We start from the raw sequence: 27402 nt of genomic DNA, 5'->3' as shown, positions 1-27402 counted from the left end.
GAAAAAACCACAACTACACATGGATAAAAGATGGGAAAGTAGTTGGTTGCAGAAGCTGAAAATATGTGACAGGCTTAAAATATCCGCTGAAAAAATTGCATTTCTTCACCAGCATAGTCAATAACTTCATTTAGATTCATCTTTATCAGTGTGTTTTATCCACACAGAGCACAACCTCCTGGCACAAACAATACTCAGATACTCCGGACGGTCTTCTGGTACCAGCAGATTAAATTTGGGTTAGTCATTACCAAGATTCACTACACTTATACCAATATGTGTAAGTAGACACATTTTTATTTGCTTCATTATTCCCAAGCTCATTTGCAGATAGTGAAGTCTGTCTTTGAGAGGTTGGTGTACTTGGAGTTACGAAGATGGATGAGAAAATCTGAAATACAGGGTGATAAAAATTATGATAATTAAACAGATAAAAGATGAATAGCTGGATAGCATGACAAGGATAGTCAAGGGGAAGCCAGCCAGCTCCCACCATATTTTATGATTGTCAGGGCTCTGCATGGGGCAGATGACTGACGGCTGGTATTATCAAGGAGAGTGGAATCTGCCCTGTTTTAACCTTTTATTTGTTTAACCTTTATGCTGTGTGTGTAAGATTGTGCAGCTGAATTTCTTATTACTTGGAAGGGATTGCATTTTTTTCGTTTATATCAGTGATGATCAAAGTTTAGCAAAGTCCTCATATAAGTAGCTGTCAAAATGGATCTGTAATTATAAAAAGATTGTATCCGTCTTCAAGTTTTCTTGTTGTTTCTGCAGGGTTCCCTATTTTCCTACAACACTGAAAAGGGATTAAAAGCACAGAATTTGGAAAATATTATTTGCTCTAAAAACATGGAAAAGGTGGATACATAGAAAACACTGGTATCCAGATTTATTAGTTTTTGATTTGGATCTATCTAAAGGTTAAATAGGAATTCTATGTATTTCAAAGAAAATGAACATTTTAACTCCCAAGTACATGAGTATAGCAGTAAATAGGGCACATATCAGTTCAGTATTATTATATTCAGGGCAGGCATAATCATCTTATCTCAACATGAGATATTCACACATCTGAAGTTCCTTGTAAAATTCCTCTGAACTTGAGTGTTTTCCAGTGTAAAGATGCTGGACAATCAAAAAATAATTGCACGGACAAGTACACTTGACAGCTATTAGGCCATTTATTTAGTAATGCCTGAACTAAAATGGAGTAAGGTCACCTGCATTAGTTATAGCCCTGCTGTGCCCAAGTATGCGTAAGCACTAGTCACGGCCAATAAAGAGCATCAAGGCCACTGTCTTCAGCATCTGACGTTACTGAGGACTTCATCAATCAGCGTTCATCTAATTTTAGCTAGTAGTCATTGAAGAATTTTCCATCAAATCCACTTCTTGCCATAAAATTAAAAATAACTTCTCATTGAGATAACTTCATACATGAGAACAAAGCACAAGGACCTCTAGGTTTGTAAAGTAAATCTCAAAACAGCCTGAAACATTATTTCAAGGTAGAAAGAACTGACCTGACAGGATTAAGACAGTGGTTTCCACCTTCAATCTGATTATCGGAGTGATTTTAATTTGGCTGGTTAGTTCTTCATTTGCCTGTGCATGCCAACCACCCCCAGCAAGATGACTGGGCAGCCAGAGAGAAGCCACCTTATAAACTCCATCAGTTCATAACACAAAATATTGTGTATGGCCCTGATCTATTGTGGTGGTCACAAAAGCTACAAATGCCAATGAACAGGCCAGATTAAACTGCTAACAGATTGTCTGCTGTCATTACTCCATATTCCAAAATTATATCACATCACTACTGGCACACAGACATCATTAATCCCTTCTAGGCTGCTGAAAAACCCCTTCTTGACAAGTTGGTGTTATATTTGTTATACAAAAATATATGGCACATAGAATGTTGTAAGGGTGGTAAATAGAGTGAAATAAATAAAATATAATTCCAAATGCTAATGTAATGATTGGATTATTTGTTTACCTCTATTATTTAATTTAAATGATGCTGTCTGGGAGCTGGAGTTCCATAATTTCAGTTATAGAAAATTATGTATTCACTCTTCTGTTTTCTTTGAGCCCTTGATGTCAAATACGTTGCTGTTATTTAATAGTATCTACAGAAGAAGAATGGGCTGGAATTTTCTAAGAAATTTAAGAATATGACTATTTATTATGCAAAGGTTCATGATTATATTATTCATTCTGCAACCTTTTGCCTTTTATGTGTTTACGAGATTCATGGACAAGAAAAGAAGATTTAAAACAGATGCCTCGTGGTATTTTTACAGTGAGTTTTCTACTTGCACTTTATTTTTCCTCAGTTTTGAATGATACTTTGGTGAATGTCTTTTCCAAGAATCATATCAAATAGGCAAAAACTGTGATAGCAATCAAAATGTTTTAAACAGAATTGTATTTGGAAGTGTATGCCGCAGTCTTTCTACCAAGCATATTAAGAGAATTTTATTTAACCACAGACTTTTCACTGGCTAAAATCATACAGCTGGCCTATGGTTAGGTATAATTAAGGTCATAACACTGAAGGTAACAGAGCAAAGCTGATTTTCACCAGCTGATACTTTGTATCCTGCTGTACAATTTTGTTATTTAAAAGCCAATAATAAAACACAAATCTTGCTCCCATAGAGTTGTAAGGCCAGAAAAGCAGCAGCAGCTGCAGTGGCAAAATGAGCAGACCATGCAGAGGAATACAAAATCCCTTGCATGCCACAGAAAATAGTGGCACAGAGTGTGCATGAGCACTAAAGGCACTTATGGGCAGGCCAAAAATCAAGCAAAAAGATGGTATCAGTGGGTTTGTGAACTATGCACATATCAGTGACCAAGCCTCTCCTTTCATACACATGATATGACCGGCTGTATCCATAAGGAAAGCTTTGTTTCAAGTCCTTCTCCCAGGTTAGAGAAGGGGTGCCATGCCACAGTGCTGAAGTGGTCCTTATCCCACACCCTTTTCATTAGATTTAGTTCACAGAGTAAAAACGCAGCCTTAAAAAGCCAGAGGAGAAAACACTCGTGGCATTAAAATCTGGAATCACAAGACATCCTTAAATATAAACAACCCAAGCAGGAAAGCTAAGGTGGGTTATTTTCTTCGATTTATTTTTCTCCAATTATTATGGTGCTTGTCAAAAGGTGGACTTTCAGGGAAAGGGGGTCTGAAAATTTGACACAAATTTTAGTGATATTTAATAGAAATTGTCCCTTCTCAGCTCTCCTACCATATGAGAACAAAATGTAAGGAGTGTCAAAAATTTTTTGAATTGCAAATATAGACCAATTTTGCACTTTAGAATCAACTTTTTTCAGTTTTTCATTCAAAACAACACTTCCCCTTTATAAGTACCTCTCTTTTTTTTCTTTTTTTTTTTTTTTTTTTTTCCTATTTTCAGACAAACCAGATTTATGAAGGATTAAATAACCCAACAAGCAAAAAAATTCATTCCAGGTTAACTCAAAACATCTTTCTAAATTCTTCCTGCCTCTCCCCTCAACCCGGGGCTAATTTTGGTTCAGCTTGAATTTTATTTCTGATTCTTCGCCAAACTGAAAAACCCCACTATCCACCCAGCTCCACTAACAGAAAGGCCTCGTGCAGAGAAATATGTGTGAAGAGACGGGCTATGTAACTCTCGCTACGACTACAGCCAGGCTGGCAGAAGCAGAGCTCGTGGATGCCGCGGGCTGAGGTCTATCGCCGCTGCCGCCACTGCCGAGCCCTCTGCCTGAGCCGCCGCATGGACAGGCTGATCGGCTGCTTCCCAAACTTCTTCATGATCTCCTTGATTCTCGCCAGGTTGGTTTTGGAGATGGTGAAGTCGCACTGGGTCGCTCCCATGTCGTAGCCGACTTCGCAGGTCTTGGTGGCGGCGGTGTAGCCCTCCGCCTTCACGCCCACCACGTATTCCCCCGGGTTGAGAAGACGCCAGTAATCCCCATCAGCTCCTGGTAGGAAAAGAGATGGATTTCAGGAGAGTGGCCCTTTCTCTTTGAGGAAGGTGTTGTTTATGAGAACACGGAAATCCCTGTACATGGATAAGATGACACCACAGGCAGCAATCCTGTACCCTCACACCAGGAAGGGGGTCAGTGAGGCTGCCCACCGTCACACGTACCCCTGCTCATCCTGCCAGCCTTACAGGAAAACACACTTCAAATGATGAAAAAAAGGACATTGGCCTTCAGTCCAGTTTAAGATTTTTGTCAGCTGAAGTCAGGAAGATCCTAAGGCAAAGGGTCACCTTGTAACGGCTGGTGATTCCTAAGGTGTATATAATAGCTTTCCCAAACTAATTCTAAATAACAAATCAAGAGGAGCCCCCGTGGGGTACCCACATCGCGCCCATGATCCTGGCCAGACTGCCTGGACACGTGTGTTTTGGTGCTATTTATTATGCAGAGTGTGCGAATGCATAATGTCAACTCTCTTAGAGATCTAAGTAAATACCCCCTTCTACAAAATCTTACATTGAGTTTCATTACACTAATTTTCCTGCAGACTATATTTCATCAGGGTACTTAACTACTCGCTTACCTGTAAATGCATGAACAGAGCTCCTGTAATCAACTAAACTACTCATGCACAAAGCAAGATGTATTTTAACACCTCGTTGAATCAGGACTTTCTGTTTTCTTCTTTTTTCCCTGTAAATGATCTCAGATTACCCATACATACATAAGGATGGTTTCAGACTTCTCTTTAAATATTAACTAGCAAGTATGCTTAGCCATTGACAGAAAAAGGTGAAACACTAATACTTCAAATTAGTTTTGCACTCTGTGTTGGGAAGACCCACTGTAGAATGAAAGTGCATATTCAAATATGCAAATAGTAATGCAACATCTCTTGTATGAAGAGGGGTTGTGGGGTTTTTTTAGCATTGATGAGAACTGACAGTCTTACTATCACTTGTCTTGGGTTGCTTGCAATGCAGTGTGTTGTGAAAACTAATGATGATTCGCATTAAAATAGATTAGGGAAAACATCAGACTAGCTAACCTCATGTTGCAGCTTAACCCCAGACGGCAACTAAGCCCCACACAGCCGCTTGTTCACTCCCCCTCAGTGGGATGGGGGAGAGGATTAGAAGGGTAGAAGTGAGAAATCTCATGGCTTAAGATAAGAAGAGTTTTATAATTGAAATTAAATAAAATAAATAATAAAAAACTACTGATAAAAAATTGTAACGAAAAGGAAAATAACAAAAAGAGAGAGAAATAAAACCCAATAAAAACAAGTGATGCAAATGAAAAACAATTGCTCACCACAAACCGACTGATGCCCAGACTGTTCCTGAGCAGCAGCCCCTCCAGCCAGCTTTTCCCCCTAGTTTATATGCTGGGCATGATGCCATACGGTCTGGGATGTCCCTGGGGTCAGCTGGGGTCAGCTGTCCCCACTGTGTCCCCTCCCAGATCCTTGTGCCTCCCCAGCCCCTGTGCTGGCAGGGCAGCATGAGAAGCTGAAAAGCCCTTGACTGTAAGCACTCCTCAGGGGTATCTGAAATATTAGTGTGTTATCAACATTATTCTCACCCTAAATCCAAAACACAGCACTATACCAGCTACTAGGAAGAAAACTAGCTCTATCCCAGACAAAACCAGGACATAGAAAAGAAACAGGATTTTAATTTAGGGGTTGGTAAAATAAAAAGCACTGTTGCAAACATCAAATGTTAGCAAAACAGCAATATCAACTATACCCTGATATTGCAGTCTCTGAACACAAATGTGAAATTGTGTGCAAGAAGCACATCCAATCAGGTCACTTCTTGCATGCCACCTTGCTGAGGTTTTTCTTTCAGCCAGTTTGACCCCGCCTGCAGTGATGAAAAAGGTCCAGATTTTGTATTTCTCAGGACTCACACATTTTTAGGAAGGGCTCTCTGAGAAGCTCTTTATTCCATTCTCCCTTAATATTGGGTCTGTTGGCACCTTAACCAAAAGACAAAACATAAAGCTGTCCAAGTTTCTTGAATTTATCCCTAAGGGCTCATTTTTAGCTGTAAATGCTCTGGCGATACTACCAGGCTGGCAAAAGGCTACAGATCACCCTGTGCGTGGCTGTGAATGCATCCCTGCTCAGAGGCTGGCTTTAGCCCTTGGCATTCAAAACTGACCCACATTTTTCTGACACATTTAACAGGCAGTTCATCACAAGCCTGCACAAGGCCAGAAAAAAATCTACGCGTTCACAGACCACCGGGAAATTATTGCAAAGCTGGATATTAAGCTGTTAGCAGGATGCACTTTACCTCCTTTCCATTTATAAGTAAGTAGACATTAGTATTTGTCAGCTGTCATTGTCCAGAATTTAATACCAGACTAAAGGTTTTTTTTTTTTTTTTTTTGCAAATCAGATTAAATGCAGTAGGTAAAAAATTTCAGAGCAGATGGCAAGAGAAAAACAATTAAAAATACAGATAAATTTAGTAAATAACAGGTTTGCTAAAAGAATAGGCTCCAGTGGGAGCAGGCTGGAGGCAGACTAATCTATCCCCACCTATTGGGTCTGGAAAAGAATTGCCATGCCCGCTTAGATTAAATAACAATGAGTAAAAATACAAAGACAGTATTAGTATAAATTAAATGTGTCAGGTGACTCCATAGACACTTTAATTAAAAGCAACACTCTTTGAGCCTGATAGGACAGACCTTTGTTACAATTAAGTGTCATATATACACTGAAATGTACCAAATTTTACTAATTTAAATAAATTATAAAAATCAGTCCTAATGTTCTGTTACCTACAAAAAGGCTTTCCAGGAAATCTAGCCATAGTGCTGCACACCCAATGCATGTAACGACTAAAACTTTTTTCTGTACTGAACAGGCAGCCAGAAATGATTCTGGAGAGTTATAATACCAGAATTATTCTTAGCTTAGATTAATTCTATTAAATATTACTAACTGCTACTTCAAAATCTTTGGATTTGGTTACGTAATTTATACTGAAATCATACAAAACTTACCAAAATATTCATAAACATGTATTTGAACATTGTGCAAAATTAAATTCATTCTGCTTTGTTGAAAAAATCACCCAGAGATGTTCATCTGTCTTTGAAATCTGGCTGTGATACAGAAATGCTTCACTAAAAAGAAACTGTACATTTTTTCACCAAGATTTGTTTTGAGATTTCCAAAATGTGCAATTACAGGAAGCAACCCATAAAACTGCCTTTGCTTCATGAGGAAAAAAGGTGTCCACATGCATTTGGTCATCCAATTGATGGACTCTTTTCCAAAGGTTATCTCATAGAGCACAGTCCACATCTAACCCTAATAATATGCAATCACTCAGACTTAATCAATAGTTACATCTGCATCAAGAGCAAATGGAATAAATTTCCACAAAGCTCTTACTCTCTGAATCAATTACTTCAGTTAGCCTATTAATATTGTTAGCTTAGTGTCAGCAACCTTCTCTTCCCATAAGATATATTGTATGTCTAAGAGAAAGTAAAAAAAAAAAGTGCTTTCCATGCTTTCTTTTTTTTTTTTGTTCACCGGAAGAAGCAGAGAAATTTTCTCAAACGAGTAAATGTTATCAGAGGCCCTTTACAGACAACTTTTGTCTGGCTCTACAGGGTAGTTGACCACGTTAATGTATCAAAGAAACAGTAGATACCTTACAGCTTAGCTCACTTCAAACAAAACTTATATGAAAAGAGATAGCCATAATTAATCTCCTGATTGGCCCATTTTTATATCAGTGCAACACAGAGATTTAAATGGATACATTTTTCATTTTAAAAGGTACAAATGAAAGACTGCTGACAATTTGCTTTCTTTCTCTGCAGTTATACATGTCATTTTAGCTTTTTGGCTCCAACATAAATTCTCTAGTCTCAAAGACTAATGAGGCATACATTGTTATCTATATAATATAAAACATGATAGAATATTTGTGTTCCTGTCTACAAAGTGATTCCCAAACAGAGTGTCAGCTTAAACATCTCATTAAAAAGAATTAAAAAGAATGAAATAAGTACTTTTATTTTTACTAACAAGTGGAGATGGCCTTGAGCCATAGAAGCTCAGCTTTAAGTCTAGCTGTAAATAGCTGCAAGATTCCCCAAGTGTTACGATTCTGGGATTTGCACGTTTATTACACATGCCACTGGGACTCCTTTCTGTATGAACATTTACTGTCTTTAAACTGTTGATTTTTCTTTCATGTGGCAATCCAGTGTACTGAGAGCTGGAGATTAATAGTCTATTGCATTTACTCAGCTTTAACCTGAGCAATATATTAATTCTGTTAATAGAATAATACAACTTACAGTTTATGGCACTCTTTCAAGACTGCCAAGAGTCCCAAGACAAGAAAAAACAACAGATTACTTTAATTCCCATTATCATTTCCCAGTGGTCCCATTTTGAAATATTCAAGGCAGAATCATTATTACCTAATTAAATATCTGTCATTTAGTGCTTTCTTTTACAACAGAGACACAGTAGCACTGAAATAGAATTAATCTCAAACTAAGTTAGATATTCCAAGACTTATTATTGGCTCAGATAATCTACTGTAGCAAACAGTAAAGATTTTGAAGTCTCTTGCCTAAAGCTCTATGATATTCCATAGCCTGAAATCAATTTATGTGTCCAAGTGTGCCATACTGTATTTTAGTGGCAAAGCACGTGAAAAGTGGCAGCAAATGAAAGATCCAGAATGCCAGCCAGGACATGAGAAATACATAGAATTAGTGTTACTGTTTCTAATATTAAACCAAATCCAGACTATGCAACAATATGATTTGTCTGATTATTCACCATGATGCTACCTTTTCATAAGCGTCCAACAGAAACCTTGTTAACCTCTTGCAGCCATCACTTTGAGTGCAATCACTAAAGGCTCCTGCTGACATCTTGCTTTGTTGTTCCTTTCTGCATGCTCCTCTCCCTGCTATATCCCCTCTGCTGTTTCTCCATTTAAGATGACCACGTTTCTTAAATGACGGTACAGTACCCACACAAACTTGATGGCCATTGGACACTATCCTGCCTGCTACCTGCCAATATCAATTTTCAGGCAGTTAGTGTCTGTTTAAAGCAATTCTTTGTTTAGTGCCGTAACTACTTTCCAGGCCATTAAATAGGATTAGAGTTTACTCTGAGTATACATACCTGCGTCTGGGTAGAGATTGAGACTGTGCTAACAAGGCAAATAGACATTTGTGTGTTTTTTTTTAAACTATTGAAAAATAATTCTCTGGGCTGAAATTCAGCTGTGCAAAGCAGGTTTCTACTGAGCTCCATTAAATGATCTTTTATAAACTTGTGATGTTTTGCAGAAGACTCTTCAGGTTGTGGAATTCCCCTTTCCCTACAACAGCTGTTTCTCCTCTGGACACAGCTCTAAATCACATCTCCAACACATTCACAGTCATGTAACTTAACAGCCAGAGAAACACTCTTCACCCAGCATGGCATTACCTACACCCTTGTTTTTCAGTGCTGTAATTATTCTGGGTTAGATTGCCACTACCTTTATGTGAGAAAAGGAGCAGTAAGGGTTCTTTAGACATAGCCTTACTCAGGCTATTGATTTTGAGCAGATAAAGTACTACTTTCTTAATATATTAAAAGAAGTGGAAAGAAGAAGAGTGGTAGAGAGGAAAGCCATAGTTCTGCTCTTGTCTACACAACTGCGCCATGGAAACAAGTGACTCCCTCCTCACTTGCCATTCCTCCTGCAACAATCTCCTTGGACAGTGGCTTTTCTCAGAAAAGAGTTCAAAGTTGCAATGAGGTTCTGTATTTTGTTTTTAAACCATAAATCTGTTCATTTGCACCAACGTTTTGGGGTTTTTACCTGTGCGAATGTCATGGTTAACACCTTCTACTGAAATAACAGCGTTAGGGATTCCCTTTCCATGCACATCTGTTACTACGCCTTTGATGCCCCGATGGACCTATTGAGAGAATAAACAAACAAATAAATACTGCAGAACAATGAACAGTACTATCATTGGGAATATACAGCAAATTATTAATTCCATTTGTGCATTACACGTATTATATTCCTACTTTATAGTTTGCACAATCTTGAAATATCATTATTAACCCAGTATCAGCCTTCCAGGTATTAGCTTCTTGTGAATCAGCTTACAAATTCTGTTATAATTCCCAAGACATCAAATTCAAGAGACAGATAAAATGAGCAGATAAAACAGCAGATGTAAGGGTTTTTTTCTGGCAGTCCTTTCTAGCAACCTCTGCACTCACATCAAATTTTAACAAGCTTCATCATTTTATTCTAAATCAAAACAGCCTGGCTGAAGTGATATGCCAGTATTGCTTGTAGGTAAGGCTTCTATCACAAATACCAATAATCATGTAGTTAGTCATGCAAGAAAAATATCAGGAACCTTAAACTCCCTTTCAATCTGAAAGCAGTCATCAAGTTATTCAGAAGTTGCTCTTCTGCTGAATACCTGTTCCATAAAAACAATCAGGGACTCGCGGTTGTTTTCCCATTCTTCGGGCAACTCACTCTCATGGGGATACTTGTCACAGCCAACATAGATGGATAACTCAAAGCAGTTTGTGTGCAGGTAACTGAAGTCATTTATGCCTGTCAATAGGAGGTAAAAAAGAAACTATTTTATATCCTCTTTTACTCTATTGATTAGACCTGATTATTTTATGCCACGTAATACAACTTATTTAAACACTAATTGGGAATTTATCTAGCTGGCTTAGTCTGCAGACCTGGCAGGGCAAAAGTTTTTTAGAAATGCCACATGTCTTGTGATGAAGAACCAGATTAACATAAGAGCTATACATTTAACGAAACAAAACTTTTTAAAGACTGTATCACATCAACACGTTCAAAACAGAGGACACAAGCTTGCACCATTACAACACAGGCCACTGTGTGAGTCAGCAGCACATCCCCAATTCCTTTATTGCAAAGAACAGTGTCCTTCTGCCATCACAACACTTAGAGGAAATAGAGATTTAGCAGAAAACAAACAAACAAACAAATTAAATTAATTCCAGATAAAATATCTATGATATTGATGGAGAAAACTGGGACAAAACGAGGAACATGTTAGAAAAGGTCTCACTTTACAGCAAAAAGCTTGTGCTTTGCTTTTAAGAGCTTGTGCTCCTCTTTCCTATGGAGCAGCTCTCGCTTGTGATTGCCCTGGGTAGAAATGGCATAGTCTACATTAGCTTGCATGGATGTGCAGCCATTAATCGAATTTACACAACCCTGATTGTCAGGACACAGACTAATGTGCACACAGTGATTGTTATGTAAAAGTGAATTATCAGAGCAGCTGATGAAATAGCTTCTCAGTCTAAAATGTTTTCCCACAGAGGTAATCTAAATGATAGGCAAGCCAGAATAATCAAGATAGTAATAATTCTTTAAAGTTATATATATTGTCTGTTAGTTTGTAAGGAAAGAAAAGATCTATTATGTTTTCTCCCTACTATGGTTTTGCAGTGGACTGCAATGTGCACCTTGGCTCTGCAATAGGGATTTCCATTAGATATAAGTCCTAATCAAAACCCAGGAACTTCAGTGCCTCTGACCTCTGTGGAACTGTGGTTTAAGTCTACATTACAGAGGGTGCTGTGACCTTTGCAAAGGCCCTTAGCACCAAGGAAGACTGTAGATACAGATCTCAAACATTTCCATTATCCAGGTTTCTCTCACATTTCTCACAATTATTTTTCCTTTGGGAAATTCCATTTATTAGTTCTCCACAATCACACAGATAACATGATACAGTACATAAACACTAGAGTAAGAGATGATGTGAGCTCAATTTCTTATTCCGTCAACGTTTTTAATAATAATAAAAAAAATGTTTATTAATGATCATTAATTGTTATATTTTAAATGGCAAAGATTAGCAGAAAATGCATTCACCAAGTGCTTCTGGTTGAAAAGAGGTAAAAAACCCCCGTAGTACTGTCCAATTGCCATAGAGCAGTAGTCAAGTATTTAATGAGCCCTCAGTGCCTTCTGGATGCAGAGCAGGAGGATTATATAATACAGATGCTAAGCTTTTCACTTTTGTTGATGGGGAAAGCCTAAATATCAGACAGTGGCATATGCTACTCTGCATAAATGTGATTCCCCTCTGTTTGAGAAACAGCCACAATTATTTTCCCCTCACATACTGTATTGCATCCTGATTAATCTGTTGTGAAATGTTTTGCAATACACAGTAATTGCTTGGTTTTAATACATGTATTTAAGAAAATGGCTTAACGTTGCCAAGAGCAACTCTCTGTGTAGTGTCTGAACACGCAAATCCAGTCTTGAAAACACTGAAAGTAAAATTAAATTCATCTGTTCTTTGCCTTTGTGCAGTTCACCCAGTACAGAAACGTTATGTGTGAAATTGCTGAAGAACTCGCATTCATTGCAGTCCAAAATATATGCAGAAAATAGTAAGACTGGGTTTCAAAGGCATACTGTGCTCTTTGATATCTGTGGTGCACATACTTCTACTTCATACAGACTCTCTGGTGCTGAAAAGGAATTAGAAAAATCCCTTATGAATTTTCCCCTGGCATGAGCAGTGAAAAGCTTATACGCATGATCATTGTAAGACCAGGCAGGCAGAAGGTGGATGAGGAGAGAGAAGATGGGCAGCCTCAAGTCGTGGTACAGGGAGGAGATGCCACCCACACCAAAGGACAAGTGGACAGCTTTCTGCAAGCAATAAGTTGGTGTGTCACCTTCAGGTCAGACCTTAAGCAGGCAGGGGTTTAGGAGGAGAAAGTGTTACGTGTTGATCTAAAAGGTAAAGAAATAGAAAAAGTGTAGTGAGCTATACAACTGCATCTATCTAGTAATGGAATTACAGAGTGAAAAAATATAGGAGAAATTTGTCTTCAATTTGGAATCATGTCTGGACAACTCTTTAAAATACAAAGTGCCATTGGTTAACTATCAGCTGCAAGACATATATACGTATGCATATATATATATATATATATATCTGCAAATTTGAGGTTTATTCTGAAGTGCAAGGTGTAAAGAATTGAAAGTAAAAGCAATATTCTAGCATTTTTCTCAAAGACAATCTTGGAAGTCTTGCTATAATGAAAGAGAGCAGGATGTAAACCATAATGAGAAACATCAGAAAGCAATAAAACAGATCAGATGAAGGGAATACAATATACAATTGTCACTAAGAAATCAAGATACAATTCAGCATCTATATTGTACATTATTACTTAATGTATCTTAGTGTGACAGCTGTTAGTGACATGGCCAGTGTTGTCTTTTCTGGATCGATTCATAATCATGTTTCTTATAGCACTTAGGAAAATTAAACTCATAAATTCAATAATTAAGCAGTCAAGTTAGCATTGAGAGATTTTTTTTTTTTTAGAATTTGCAGAAATGCATAGAAGTGTATTGACAGACATTGGCCTTGTGATCTAACAGTTCAATCTTTTCCCCCCCAAATTCACCCAGCACTTTTTAACCTCCTGAAAAAATATTTGAAAAGTTAATTCTTGGCTCTAGCCTTTAAAATCTGGCCAGCATTAACTTTACATGGGCCAATGTAAAAGCCATAAAATCCTTGTCCAAAATTTAGAAATGTTTATGCAGTGAAACTACCTGCAAGTTACAAACATGAGCCAGCTCCAATAAAACGTGGTCTGCACAGACACTCACTTGCATCTGTTTGCCATTACTGCTGCAGTTGTTCCTATTGTCATTCAAGTGATGGCAGATGCACAGCTAATTTCTTAATTTCATAGAATATGTTGTCTAACTGATGTACTTACAAAAAACCAAAGATTTTGAGCACAATTGTGATGAATCAGCGGAGTGACTGATTCTGAGTCTGCTCAAAATGTACACCCACAGAGATAACTGTGCCTACTGGTGTTAAAAATGTGCTTCTAATTGGGCTTTCCTGGAAATCAATGCTTTGTCTGCACTCCAGGACACAGCTTCCCCTTCATGCTCCTTAACAGGGCAGCAGGCTTGGGCATAAGGTGAATGATGCAGTCTGCAATTTATTCTGGCAGCAGAAATACCTATGGAGACCATGCAAACTTTTAGTGTAAGGATGTCTAGGTCCTTTAAAAATGATAGTAGCAGGCTAGCAGCAGCTTTTTGGGGCGTGTTTTTACAACTCAAAGTGAATGTGAGTGGCGGCTGATCTGTGACTGAGTTCAGTGAACAGGAGGCTGAAACCATGATTTTCTTACCCGAGGGCCACTGGAATCTCTCCCTGGAGTTGCTGCTTAGGCACTGACACTGGTTACCTCTGATGTTCAGCAGGTTTTCTGTTGGAAATTTGTGAGAATGCAAAGGCTGACAGGCTTCCCCCTGCTAGTGGGTTTGAATTGGGCTGGTTTTCTCCTGACAAACCACTTTGAATGTACAGAATCCATAAATCTAATGTGTTGCATGTGCACTTTTGGAAACCCCAGCAGTAAATGGAATGGTCACCAGGCATTAGTGACACAGTCTCCTTCAGTGCTCTGATACTTGATGAAATGCAGTGAACATATTTTCAGACTGGGAAATATTCCTCTTAAGGCACCTGTTTTACCACCATTGCCTCTGCAACGTACACCAGGCAGTGGTGGCATTATCATATTTAAGAAGTTGGTGCTAACTGCAGTCTCTACAGACACTTACTTCCAGCCACGGTATGCCAGGAGGCTCCGTTAACAGTGCCATCCTCCTTTTGGAAATCCTCTGTGTGACACGCTCTCCTTCGTGCATCTGTCATCAGCCGGTGAGTGGAGGCGTAGGAATACGCAAGCCAGCGAAAGACGTGGTCATCTGGGGTAGGCGTGTAATCCTGGGTTTTCCACATCGATCGCACCATATCGTAAGGGTATGCCACCACCAGCTCTCCTCCCTGAAGATTTCCACCCAGCACAAAAGGAATTTTTTCCATCCATGCTATTATTGCCCGTGTCTCAACTGCCACCTGGGAGAATAAGCAACAGCAGCTTTGATTCATCCTGTGAAATTTGATAATCTTTTTTCAAAGTCAGACCAGATGCAGGACTCCCACAGTGAGTTTCTTAGCATGGAGTGAGTAGCCAGCACAGAGATGTGGCCAAGAGGAAGGGCTTCTATATGGTGCCTGCCAACCATGCTTGAGAGGTCGCCACCAACCCATAAAAACTAACAAAATCTTAATGTTAGTAATTTATGCAGCAGGAACATCAATGTAGAGTGAAGCCAAGAGCAGCAACCAACAGACGTGTCCGATCATGACATTGCTCCCCCTGCCATCAACTGAAATGAGTTTTTGAAATAAGGGATTTTAAGCACAGAAATATTTCTAAAGCCCACAGAACTTCCACAGTTAAGTGTCTTCCTCTCAAATTGGGGGAATCTCAACCACTATAAATAGTTGACATTATCTTTAAAAGGCCATGTAAAAATAAGTTCATTTTTTGGCATTACAATCTAGTAAATTACTTTAGTATAAGCCACTGCATTGATTTTGCACATGCCTCAGCATTTGCTGTGTTGTTTCAGATAGGAATATATTTCAAATAAGAACAAATAAGAAAACCCCAGGAAAAATCTATATGGTGACTGAGTTTGCAAAGAGCTCATTGACACTGTGAAACTAGGGAGAAGACTGAGCCTTTCGGTGGGTTTCTCTTTGTCTACCTGTTGCTGCCTAAAAGTTGGATATCGAGTCCTCCAGGTTCTTGCAACATCCCAGGGAAAAGATGATCCTTTGGGAAACAGTTCCCTTCCCAAGGGCTGCCTCTAAAATACGAGGGTGAATGGTACTTTTACAGTGCATTTTTATTTCCACTGACTAACAAAGAAGCCTAGACAAGTAGCTTAGATCAAGTATGTAATTTCACCTACAAGTTACTAATTACTCGAGAAAAGCAAGGCTCACACCTTCAGCATGCCCCAGCCTTTATGATCCCCTCTCTCTGGCCTTACTTACAGTGGCATTTTCAGACAGGTACCAGTCAGGGATAGGAATGTGATGGTTTGGAACTTTTCTTTTACTCTTCTTCTGATCTTCTGAATCCCAGAGTAAAGAGTTTAAATCGGGGAAGTTATTGTTGATGTCAATGCCGTCCTGAGTCCATCGTCCTAAAGACCAGCCCCCTAATTCTGAACCCTTAGATTTAAAAAAAAAAATTAAAAAAGGAAGAAAAAAAAAGATGAATGTTCATTCAGAATATGGCAACCTGTGAGCTCTCCGCAAAGTGTTCATGGATGTGTCAGAGATAATTTTATATAGAGAAATTGAAGGCTTCATTATTTAATGAAATGAAATGAATAATTGGATTTTTTTTTTGTTTGGTTTTGTATGAAACCTTGAATGAGGTGAAGAAAAATCCATGAATAATTACTGTGGGTTAGCCAAAATGCTCTGGTTTGTTTTCAAGGTTTCTATTTAAGACTGGTTGTCCCCTGGGTTGCGATGGAGATAGCATATATTCCTTTCCACAGCTGTGAGTGTGACTTTTGTATTCCAGTTTTCTACAGACTGCCCTGGAAGATTTTCCAGTGCTTTTGACCAGCCCCTGCAATTTTTCCTCCTAGTGTCTGTCTTCTTCCAGACTGAATTATTACAATGCCCAACACATTGTGCTCTCCTTAAAGACACATTATTAAATTTCAACTGTGGAAGAATGCAAATTTTCACGTGCTTAGCTTGATTTCTCACGAGAAACAGATTGCATGAATTTTCCATTTTCCATAATGGTCTTCCCACTGATCTATGCACATACATATATTGGTTTGTTCTGGCAGTCTTTGTGACCCTCCTTTCCATACACATCTTCCTGTTAGCCAATGTCACATAGAATACCATTTCTTTCAGCTTTTTTCTGAGTAAGATGTTTCATTGATTTATGTTTGCTTTGATGTGTCTATTTTAAATTTATTTTGATTGCTTATAAAATATGGTCTTTGAAAAATAATAATGGCAACAGGACCATGTTTTATTCATCTACCAGAAGTAAAATAATTCCTCAATATGTTCATAATCATATTACCGCTTTATATGCCTTGTCATATCCATCCGGGTTGACTGAAGGCAGAAGGTGGATTCTAGTATCCTCAATGAGATTTACAATGCGTGGGTTTCCAGCCAGGTATTCCTGGCACATAAACTGCATTAACAAAAGGATTAGCTCACGTCCAAGCACTTCATTCCCGTGAGCTCCTGCAATGTACCGAAACTCTGGTTCACCTTTTGAAAACAAATGGAGCAGAAATGTAGTCAGAGCAGCAAATAGGTATCTAACCAAATTTCACCGATGTCAATCAGCAACATTTCACTTAAGAAGAGTCGGAGATATACCTTAATTGAACAAATGATAGATGAAAATGTACCTTTACAGAAATAAATAACTAGTTTCTGTTGCTAATTTAGTAGAAGAGGCTTACATGTCAGTGATATCTAAAGCCACTGTGTAAAACCTCCAAAACCCATTTTCCATTAATTTTTAGTTATACTCACAATTTCAACACGTTACAGGTAGATTTTAAAAGTTCTGATAATCAAAATAAGATGAAAAACACATTGCTAGTAGTTCTTTGGGACAGATGTCAAGGCTCTTAAAGGATAACAGTCAGTAACTGTACATAATTGATCTCTGACTTCACACACTCCTTTTCCTTCACTAGTCAAAAAACAGGTTCACCTATATTTTCCAAGGTTATACTGAATACCACAATACTTGCACTCAACTACAAAATACTTCAGTTGTAAATAGGAATAGTGCCAGCTATTAAAAAATTCCCCATTATTTAGTTGTCCTTTGTATGAATAACACTTGCAAACATCAACAGGACAGACCCAAACTGGCCAAGCTTTGGCTTGTGGCTGGATCCACCCTCCCAGTTTGTCTGGCCCATGATACACCCCTTGCATGTTTTCTGCAGGACTCTCAAAAACGGGTAAGTGGGCAAGACAGATTAGATGAATCATTTTGGTATTATTCTGGTGTTAACACCTGAGATTCAGAGTCTGCAGACCAAGGTCAGCCCCAAGCCTACTGAGATATTACATCTATTGTGCTCCGTCCCTTATGGCAAAGTAGAGACACATCTTAGGAGTGTGTTGCAGCACACTTCCTTGCATGGTGTGAACACATATCTGGCTATATATGGACATGGCAAAGCACAAGATGCCTTTATTCCAAAAGATGCTCCGGGCAATATCATAGTGAGATCTTTATTTTTCTCCGCAGAAGGACCAAAGACCGAATGAGTTTCTATTCTGAAGAATTGTATCACCATAGGAAACTGTACCCCAACACTCACCAGTGAAAGATGATTTGGGAGATTTGACCTGTCCTTGCTTGCAATGCATTCACACCATATAAAAAATGTAAATTTCTATCCAAAGCTACATAAATGCCCACAACTAAAATCCATTCCCCGGTGCTAAAATTCACTTTTATTTTGTTATTGTAAAGAATAAAATTATCATTAAAAAATTTGATCCCACATTCAAAATGGCTTCTATTTGTGCTCACACTCCTCTTCCCAATTTAGAAATATAATGCTGAAGTTCCTCCCACATACATTTGAAATCTTTGCTGCTGTGAATATAATTCCATCAGTGATAATTACTGCAGATACAGAGAATGAGGAGAAAAAAAAGCCAAATCCCAACACCCTTCAACAGATTTAGTTAGACTAAATCCTAACCAACTTCGTGTTCTCCTGGGTTGTCAGAGATCTCAACAGCATACAGCTTTAGTCCTTGGTTGCTTTTTCCAATATTGTAAATTCTTGTGATATTCGGGCACATTTTATTCACAGTTTTCATCAACTGCCAACAAAAAAATGACATATAGTTAGACAATGCAGCATCAAAATAGATTCACTCTGAATTCTTTCATTTCAAATTTGTTGTGGCAAAACCTCTTATTTTCTGATTATTTCTTTGTTGTAAAAGTTTTATGTTTAGTTCAAATTTATGGCTCTGCTATCACACAAAATAATGTTCAGCAGCAACAAGCTGAATACTGTCTGCTGAAACGCTACAGCGTAGGTGAGGTTCAAGATCTTTCTTACACGAGATGTATTTGCACTATTATCACAAAATTAAGGACTTGAGGGGGAAGTCAAATAGGAATAAAACCAGCAGAAACATACTACTATACTATCAAGAGGTAGTAAAACATGTTTTAAAAATGTTATGCAATGGAAAGCAACTAGCCACCTTAACATTTCTTTCTACACACTCTGTGATTTACCGTAGCTGAGTGACTTGAATGACCCAGGGTGTTAGTGGCACGTCAGTGCACATATGTTACAGGTTGCCACAGCCACATTCTGCCCAGTAGTGGAGATTTCTCTCTCCTTTGCCCTATGCAGCAGCAATTTAGTTCAAAACAAACAAACAGAGAAGGACATAATCCATTTAAACATTATTTTCCCAGTGAATTCAGACTGAACCAGCCTCCACTCATGTAGAAACCAAGCCCACCCTTCCTGTATTAAAACGTAAAATCTCATATGGGAAAATCATTAGTTAAGACAGTGTTGATGTGGCCAAAACAACTAAATAGATATAATCTGGATGACTCCATAAACACAGCAAAATATACTGCTTCAGTAAATAACAGATTCATCAGTATTTGCTCACCAAGTTTCAGCAAAAAATAGAATTAATAATGGTAACATCAACAGCCTGTCTGAAAACATTCCTCCCATCAAAATCTACTTTATTCACTGTTTCTGCACATAATGCATGACACGGTCAAAATATAATCTAGTAGCCTTAGTGCTTACTAAAGTGTTTAGGCAAGGCCATGGTTAAGGGTATAGTTCTGTTTAAATCAATGCAGTTACACAGATGTTACCCAGATAAGGATATCTGGAGTCTAAGTTGTCCCACAAACACTTTACTGTGGCATTTCAGCTGAATGTTAAAATTTACGAACAAGATTGAAAATTTATGTGTCAATAATACGTTATTGCAAATAGCTTTAAATGACAAGAAATTATCTGTCTCTATTTTTTTTTTTTTTTATTGGAAGGCATTAAAGAAAGAAATAAGGACTTTCCTGTAAATTGAAACACTAGGGACTGTTAATTAAGCAATCTTTTCATAAACAAAGCTGCATACATTATTGAAGAAATAGCATAATAAAATTCTTTGCTCACATAGTATTAATCTAGAAGCAATATTGGATGATCACAAGGCTGATGATTTCAAAATGCAATAATTAGATGTGTCTGATTCCCATGCCACCATTTAGCAAATCTAAGTGGAAACACAGTTCACATTGGGAAGAACATCATTAAAATTCCTCTCATAAAAGACTTCCCTTCTATTTATAATCATGTTGCAAAGAGACTAAAAAGATGTTATTTTTCTACATTTGTTCTTCTCACATGTTGGTTTTGTACATGTGAGAAACAATTTCTTTTGCAAATCTAAACTCAGCACTTGTCTGAAGAATAGTCAGTTATGCTCTTTCAGTGTATTGTCTAGTTTCCTATCTACTTTTCTTCACTGCTGTCATCATCATCATTGTGCTGCTATTTTCATGGAGCTCCGTTTAGCGTTCTAGGCATACATAAGTGGGTATGACATCATTTGTTGTTCCAGCTGAAACACATAGGTGAAGTCAGAGGACACTGTTTTACATTTTACAGTGTTTGATTTAAATGAGTAAGCTTCTAACTTTTTGAGACAGACTACCTTAAACCTTCATGGTTAACCTGCTCATAACGAACCAAATATAGTATCAATGGATATGGAGCTATGGACGTCTTTCTAGAGCCTCACAGACCAAAACTTAGCCAAGGTCTACTGTGTGGGGATTATTAGTTTATATCCTACTGAAAAGAGGATGAAGTGGATTATTATTGGATTGGATACCATGTTTTTCTCCAACAGAGAAAAATATTATTTTTTTCGCACTCTGCCAACAAGTACAGATATTGCATTAAAAGAAGGTCTATTGTACTTGGTTTGTGTGTGTGGCAGGGTTTTTGGTAGTGGGGGAGGGAACTACAGTGGTGGCCTCTGTGAAAAGCTTCTTGAACCTTCCCCGGCTCCAAGTTGGACCCAGCTGTGCACCAAGGCCAAGCCAATTAGTGATGGTGGCTGTGCCTCGGTGATAACATATTTAAGAAGGGGAACCTGGGAGAAAGTGTTGGAGTTGTGAGGAAGAGTTACAAGACATCTCCATGAACACTGAGGTCAGTGGAAGGAAGGAGAAGAGAGGGGGAGAGGGGTGCCAGAGCAGACCCCACTTGCATCCTGTGGTGAGATGGCAGGGCCACCAACCTGCCACCCATGGAGGTCACTGGTGGAGCAGAGGCCGACCTGAAGCTTGTGGAGGAGCCCACACCAGGACAGGAATCTGAGCTTAAAGGAGGCCGGGTCTCTGAGGGGAGAAGCAGCTCCTGCTGTTGTAGTTTGGCACTAAGAGGACTGCAACACGCAGAGGTGACCCCCACTGGAGTAACATGGGAATGACTGCAGCCTATGGGGAGGACTCATGTCAGAGAAAGTTAATGGAGGACTGTTTTCTGGGAGAGGGGAGCTATGTGGAGCAGGGGAAGAATGCCAGAAGTTCCCCTCCTCCCCAGGATAGAAGAAGCAGCAGGCTGACCACAAGCCCTATCCCCTGCCCCCTGCACTGCTGGGGCAGATGAAGTAGAGATATCTGGAGTGGAGCTGAGCCCAGGAAGAAGAGAGGGGTAGGGGGAAGGTGTTTTCAAGGTGTGGTAATGCTTCTCACTGTCCTACTCTGTCTGTTAAGTGTTATTGTCGTTGTTAGTGTCTGAATTAAATTTATGTTCTTTCCCTAATGAGTTTGTCTTTTGACTGTGACTGTAATGGGTGAGTCATCCCTCCCTGTCCTTATATTGATTCTTGAGCCTTTTGCTCTCTTTTCTCCTTCCTAGAGCTGGGGGGAGAGGGGGGAGTGAGCAGCTGCACGGTGCTCAGTTGACCTCTGAGCTCAAACTACAACAACCATTTTAGCAGGTTAAAAATAGCTTTATGTAATGGATAAATTATGTTACTGTTCCTCTCCTTGCATCCTCTTCAAACTGCAGGAAACTCCCTCCTGTGCTGACATATCACTGCATCCATGCAGCTCCCCAAGATGTGAAATAGGGAAGATGAGCCTGTCCTCTCTGAGCTATCTCTGAAATCAAGCTGCAGAGCAGAAGCTTTCCTAACATGCTTGGCACTTCAGTGCTTGTAGGGTACCAAGAATATAAATTTAGGAAAGCAGTTAGAAAGATTTTAAATGTTCATTACTAGTGAGAAAAAATGCTGAGGAACCAAGTTCAAAGTGTATTACAAAGAATGGAAATACTTGTATTGGCCTTATTAAACTCCCCATCATCTCTTTAATTGCAAGCATGTGATTACTTTCTGAGCCAAAGAACCTTTCCTGAATTAGGGCAACTGGAGTAGACTCCACTGTGGCTCTTTTGATAACAGTATGGATATAGTATTGTAGTTAAATGTTTATATGTAAATACAATACTGAAAATGAACATATTTCATATTGGCTTTTCTCATACCCATTTCCTACGTATAGCACAACAGGTCACCTGAAACGTCACAGTGTTTTCTTTACGCTTTGTACAAACTGTCAAACACAATTGATGATCACAGTCAGTCAGGGTTTTATTAACAACTAGGAGGACTGTAAAACACTTTCACAATTACATTCACCAACAGTTCATATTTGACGGTTCCTATTTGTTTGTCATTACCAATTATTTACCCTGTTAATGCCCTGGAAAAAGACTGCATGCAGTCTTTGAAGAAGCCCCACAAAACTGAAAGTCCAATTCCTCCATTTTGCAGAAAAGGTGTATTAAATGTAGGTCTATGTGCCATCTACACTTAGAGGAGGCAAAAGGACTCTCAGTCAGTACCTTTCATGTTAGAGGTATTCATCCTCTGTGGAGATCATAAAATAATTTAGGTTGGAAAAGATCCTTAAGATAATCGAGTCCAACTGTTAACCTAACACTGCAAAGATCTCTGTATTTCTTGTTCTGCTGCGAGCCAAAACAGAAGCTACCTCCTCCTTGAGCTTGGAGACTATCAGATAGAGACTGTCAACCTGGCATTGCATGCAGCCTAGGATGTTTGCTGGGTTTTGCTCTATTCTTCTACCTTTGGTCGTTTCACATTCAAATAAACCTGTACAATTGGTAACAGATGCAGGGCTCTTCAATGTTCTGTATCATTACATCATGTCCATTAACACAGCTGACCATGAAGAGCAGCACAAGACTTTAGGGGTGCTTGGAGTCTAGCTTGTCCAAAGACGTGAGTCACATCTCGTTAAATTGGTTTCAAAATTAACACTCCTATTTCCTAAAAAAGATGTAATCTGGGTTTGTTATTTCAAAGACAAGGTTGTACTCAAATGTGCATCGCAAACTATTTCTGGGGATATCTCCCAACCATTTCAACAGCTTCCTATACAGCATGAATACATCGTGTAAATATTCTGGACTGTAAGGCAATTCTGACTTCTACATATGAAATACAGCGAGTGTTCCCACTGACTGAAAGAAGAATCTTGAATGCTCTTTTAAGAGAAAAAAATGGTACTATAAATTCCATCTTCCTAAGCAGAGAGTTCTATTAAAATAGTCTGACACTGAGAAAATCCCTCCCTCTCACATATACTTGACATATTGCAATGTAATGTAATGCTTCCAAAACATGGCCCCGGGAACACCCTCTCCTCTTCCTTCTTTAGTGTTTATGATAAATAACTTCAAAGAACAGCATTTTTCTAGGATAGTTGGCAGTGAAGTAGCTAACAAAACTGACAATAATGCACATTATTTTTTTCAAATAAATTTAAGTTTACTCTGGAAATTGACAGTTATTGTTCCATTTTATACTCAGGAAAGAAATTATAAAGTTCTAAAAATAGTTTTGGGGATGTAAGACTTACTGTAATGCAACCCACAATCTTCAGCCTACCAGCAACAGAAACCAATTAGAACCCAATGATCTCAATAAATTAACTATTTTGACACAGAGAAACCCAGGAATTGGGAGAGCATAGTCAAAGACAGTTCAAAACTGACCAGCTCTCAGCCACAGCCACAAATTTTCTACCTGTATGAAAAGTGGGAAAATATTCTGTTTTAAAGCTGCATTTTTTTTCCCAAAGATATTTCTAACCTGACCAACCTGTCTTTCTTCAAGGAGAATGTAAAATACATTTTATTGTTCTTGACAGTAATTATGCCAATTGAGTTTCTACTTGTCTCATCTTTGTGCTAAGAAATATAGGCCACAAAACCTCTACTGAAATAAATGTGTGACTCAGTGCACAATTGCTCAATAAAAACGAATGGTGATTCATGCAGTATAAATATACTGAAAATTCAGCACACAGCAAATGATTCACACACTTCAAGTCCAAATATATTATCTTCATAGTTGAAGAGAAAGCAGGCAGAAACATTTCTTTAGGACAACCCACACCTGTGTCTGTGGTGATATGAAGTTAGATTGAAAACAATAACAAAAATGACAACAAGATTGCTTGTTTGAAGTTAAAGGAACAAGATTAACAAGGCTGGTAGATTTAAACTTATACTAACAGGATTTTTTTTCTAGTGCTTTTTTTTGGTGAGTTTTTGGTGATTTTCACAACTGTGAATACAGAATTGGACTCTGTATAGTTTATTCTAATTATCCAAATCCACTAAAATACAGGAAAATTCTGATGGCTAAGTCAGGGTCAAATCTGAAAGGAGAAACCACTGTAACAATCATCACTCAAACACACATGGAAGAAGAATGATGGCACATTATGTGTAGATACTTCCTTTGTCACGTAGTGTCACTTGTTTAAGGTTAGATAATATATAAATTAAGACTTTGGAATTTTTATAGACTGCTGCTTTTAATGGATTAAAACAGAAAAAAAAAAATAAAATAGATTGCAGTCACTGTTCAATATTTTTAACAGGTAGAATTCAGATTCCATAAGACCTCAAAAGCCTGCACCCATCCACCCGTCATCCAGGAGGTCACACATCAGCCTCTTTGCCTACCTGCCTCATTTCCTTGTAGTTGTGATGCTTAAAGTCAAGATTATCTGTGGTTGTCATTTCATTTCTTCTGTGGTAATAATTATTTGGGTCTGAGAAAAGAAATAAAAGAATTTTCATGTGCTTATGAATTTCAAATGTAATGATGTGTATCCATAATGCACGCAAGGAATGTGGAAATCTGTATTCCACTGTCCTATATGTATTTAAAACAGGTTTTCAAAAGCAAAACTCAAAAAAATGACAAATTTGAAATATTTCTAATTACTGCACAAGTCAGCTCATATAGATCCATACAGAAGCAAGGAGGCAGCAGGCATCAGCTTGCTAAACAGCTACTCTGCATAAGCAACTAAACTTCAGTAGAAAAGCAGAAGGGTATCCTTAGGCTATGGAGGAGGGCAAAAGACACTGGAAAATGATGAGTCAGATGGAAGATAAAAGAGTGGAAAAAAATCACATCAGAAGAAAAAGCCACAGTAAATGTTTTGTGTCTACTTGATTAATTTCTTATTACAAGGAATTATCTTTTAGTTTTCTTGATGAGTATTTTCAGAGTCTATGCACTGATTGCAAAATACAGAAAGGATCTACTGTGCATATTAAACATTCCTGATTACTTTGCTAAACATGTTTTTGTTTTGGTTTGTTTTTTTTTCTTTTGTGGAAGTCAGAGGTCTTTTTTATTTTGAAATTAGCATATTCATTTCTATATGGATATAATTTATAGTTTGTGTGTTTTGAAGTATCAAAGGAGAATATGTAGATAGAACAAAAACCTCTGTTTCCTTGACTTTCCAGGCCATTCTCCTGGAAAAAAAAAACAGGCCAAGACTGTTAAGGCTCAGCTTTATATTTCTTGATATATGTGCTCCTGGCCTAATCTATTATGGTTTATTTTTAGAAATAAACAAGTTTATTTGGAAAACATCAGACACAATCCTTAATTTACCATATCTGGGATGTCTGGAATTTGAGGAATTGTTTGTCAAACCAGTGGTTGTCAGGCTGCTATGAAAAATTGTTTCCCTTCGCACAAAATCATCTTCATTTGGTTTAAAATTATTGTAAAAAAAAAGCCAAATATGAATGCCTAAATATCATCCTGTCTTATTTCAACACAGCCAAAAGACTCTGTCTAGAGAAGAAAAATGATGTTTTAAAAGAGTATCATCTAGCATTTCTGATTTTTTTGGGGGAAAAAGAAGTATAATTGTTAGTAGGAAGAATACATAGATACTGTCCTTAGATACAAGCACTTAATGAAATTATGAAAAACTCGTAACACTTAAAAATATCTTAACATTTTTAAGTTTCATATTTCTCACATTAAAATATCTAAATTCTCAAATTTGTTCTTCCCATAAAATTCTAAAAGCATTTGAGTTTTTTTCTTATGTGGAAAGAAAGCAAAATTTGAACTATTTAAGTTATTTATGAAATGAAACATGCAAGTTCCATTAAGCTTCACTGTAACAGTACTCATCTCTCTACCATTTATTTTCTCTTCATTCACATGCTCATCTCCATGTCCATTCCCTAATCTACAGCAGAAACACTGGAACATCAGTTGAATTCTGCTCTACAAATATGACTGAAAAATATAAAAAAAAAAAATCTTGCCTCAACAAAATCTGGTTATTCAGTGCAGTCTGCCCTTTCCAGTGAGAACTTATCCTATAACAAGGCCACCTTGAATTGGATTTGAATTGGAATCTAACCAGATGATAAAACAAGATTTCTTTGGTTATTAAAAAAAAAAAAAAAAAAAAGTTTTGAAGAATCAAGAGGATTAAGTTTCACATAATTCACCTGCATTTTTAGGTCTTCTTTCCAACATAACTGCAGGCTAAATTGATGCAAGTCCACTGACAGCAACAATGCTGCACTAACCCTGCTGATGTCTCTGGAATGTCAAACCCCTAAAGGTCAACCCATGTTAATTTGTAGAGATCACTCGCTAATACATTGATGACTGAGAAATGGAAATCATAAAAACCCCACTTCTTCTAGAAGGAGACAATGTATTTAATGCCACACAGAATATATTCACAACTGTAAAAATAGGCCTCTGTTGTGAAAATATAAAAATAAACATCATAGAGCTGCCAGGATGTTGAAGGTTTTCTCTATCACCATAAGCCAAAATATACAGCAACTGATATTATTTCCTGATACTTTAATCCCATTCCTTTAAAAGTCTGGCACTTTTTCCATACATCAAACATTAATTTCATGGGAATGACTGTGAATTCTGGAGAGTTGGTGGAAACTTAAAAAACTGTACAGTGAGAATGATTGTATCTCTGGTCCTTCCTCAAAAACAGTGTACAATTTGACAGCT

General features: G+C 38.0%; 1 protein-coding gene across 1 annotated transcript in view; it reads right to left on the bottom strand.

The window, feature by feature from the left end:
* Positions 1-279: 279 nt before the first annotated feature.
* CPXM2 (carboxypeptidase X, M14 family member 2) overlaps positions 280-27402 on the bottom strand; it is an 80630-nt gene continuing 53507 nt past the window's right edge. The window contains exons 6-13 of the mRNA XM_009965928.3: positions 25062-25150; positions 18699-18822; positions 17036-17232; positions 15973-16152; positions 14685-14982; positions 10489-10628; positions 9867-9966; positions 280-3990 (exon numbers count right to left, since the gene is read on the bottom strand). Coding sequence (XP_009964230.2) covers positions 3737-3990; positions 9867-9966; positions 10489-10628; positions 14685-14982; positions 15973-16152; positions 17036-17232; positions 18699-18822; positions 25062-25150 — 1382 coding nt within the window. The 3' untranslated portion in view covers positions 280-3736. The remainder of the gene's footprint in view (positions 3991-9866; positions 9967-10488; positions 10629-14684; positions 14983-15972; positions 16153-17035; positions 17233-18698; positions 18823-25061; positions 25151-27402) is intronic.

Source organism: Tyto alba, unplaced genomic scaffold (assembly GCF_018691265.1).
Source record: "Tyto alba isolate M040663 unplaced genomic scaffold, T.alba_DEE_v4.0 Super-Scaffold_1, whole genome shotgun sequence".
Taxonomy (NCBI): Eukaryota; Metazoa; Chordata; class Aves; order Strigiformes; family Tytonidae; genus Tyto; species Tyto alba.
The sequence above is the reverse complement of the archived record's forward strand: the minus strand, read 5'-3'. Positions and strand labels throughout refer to the sequence as shown.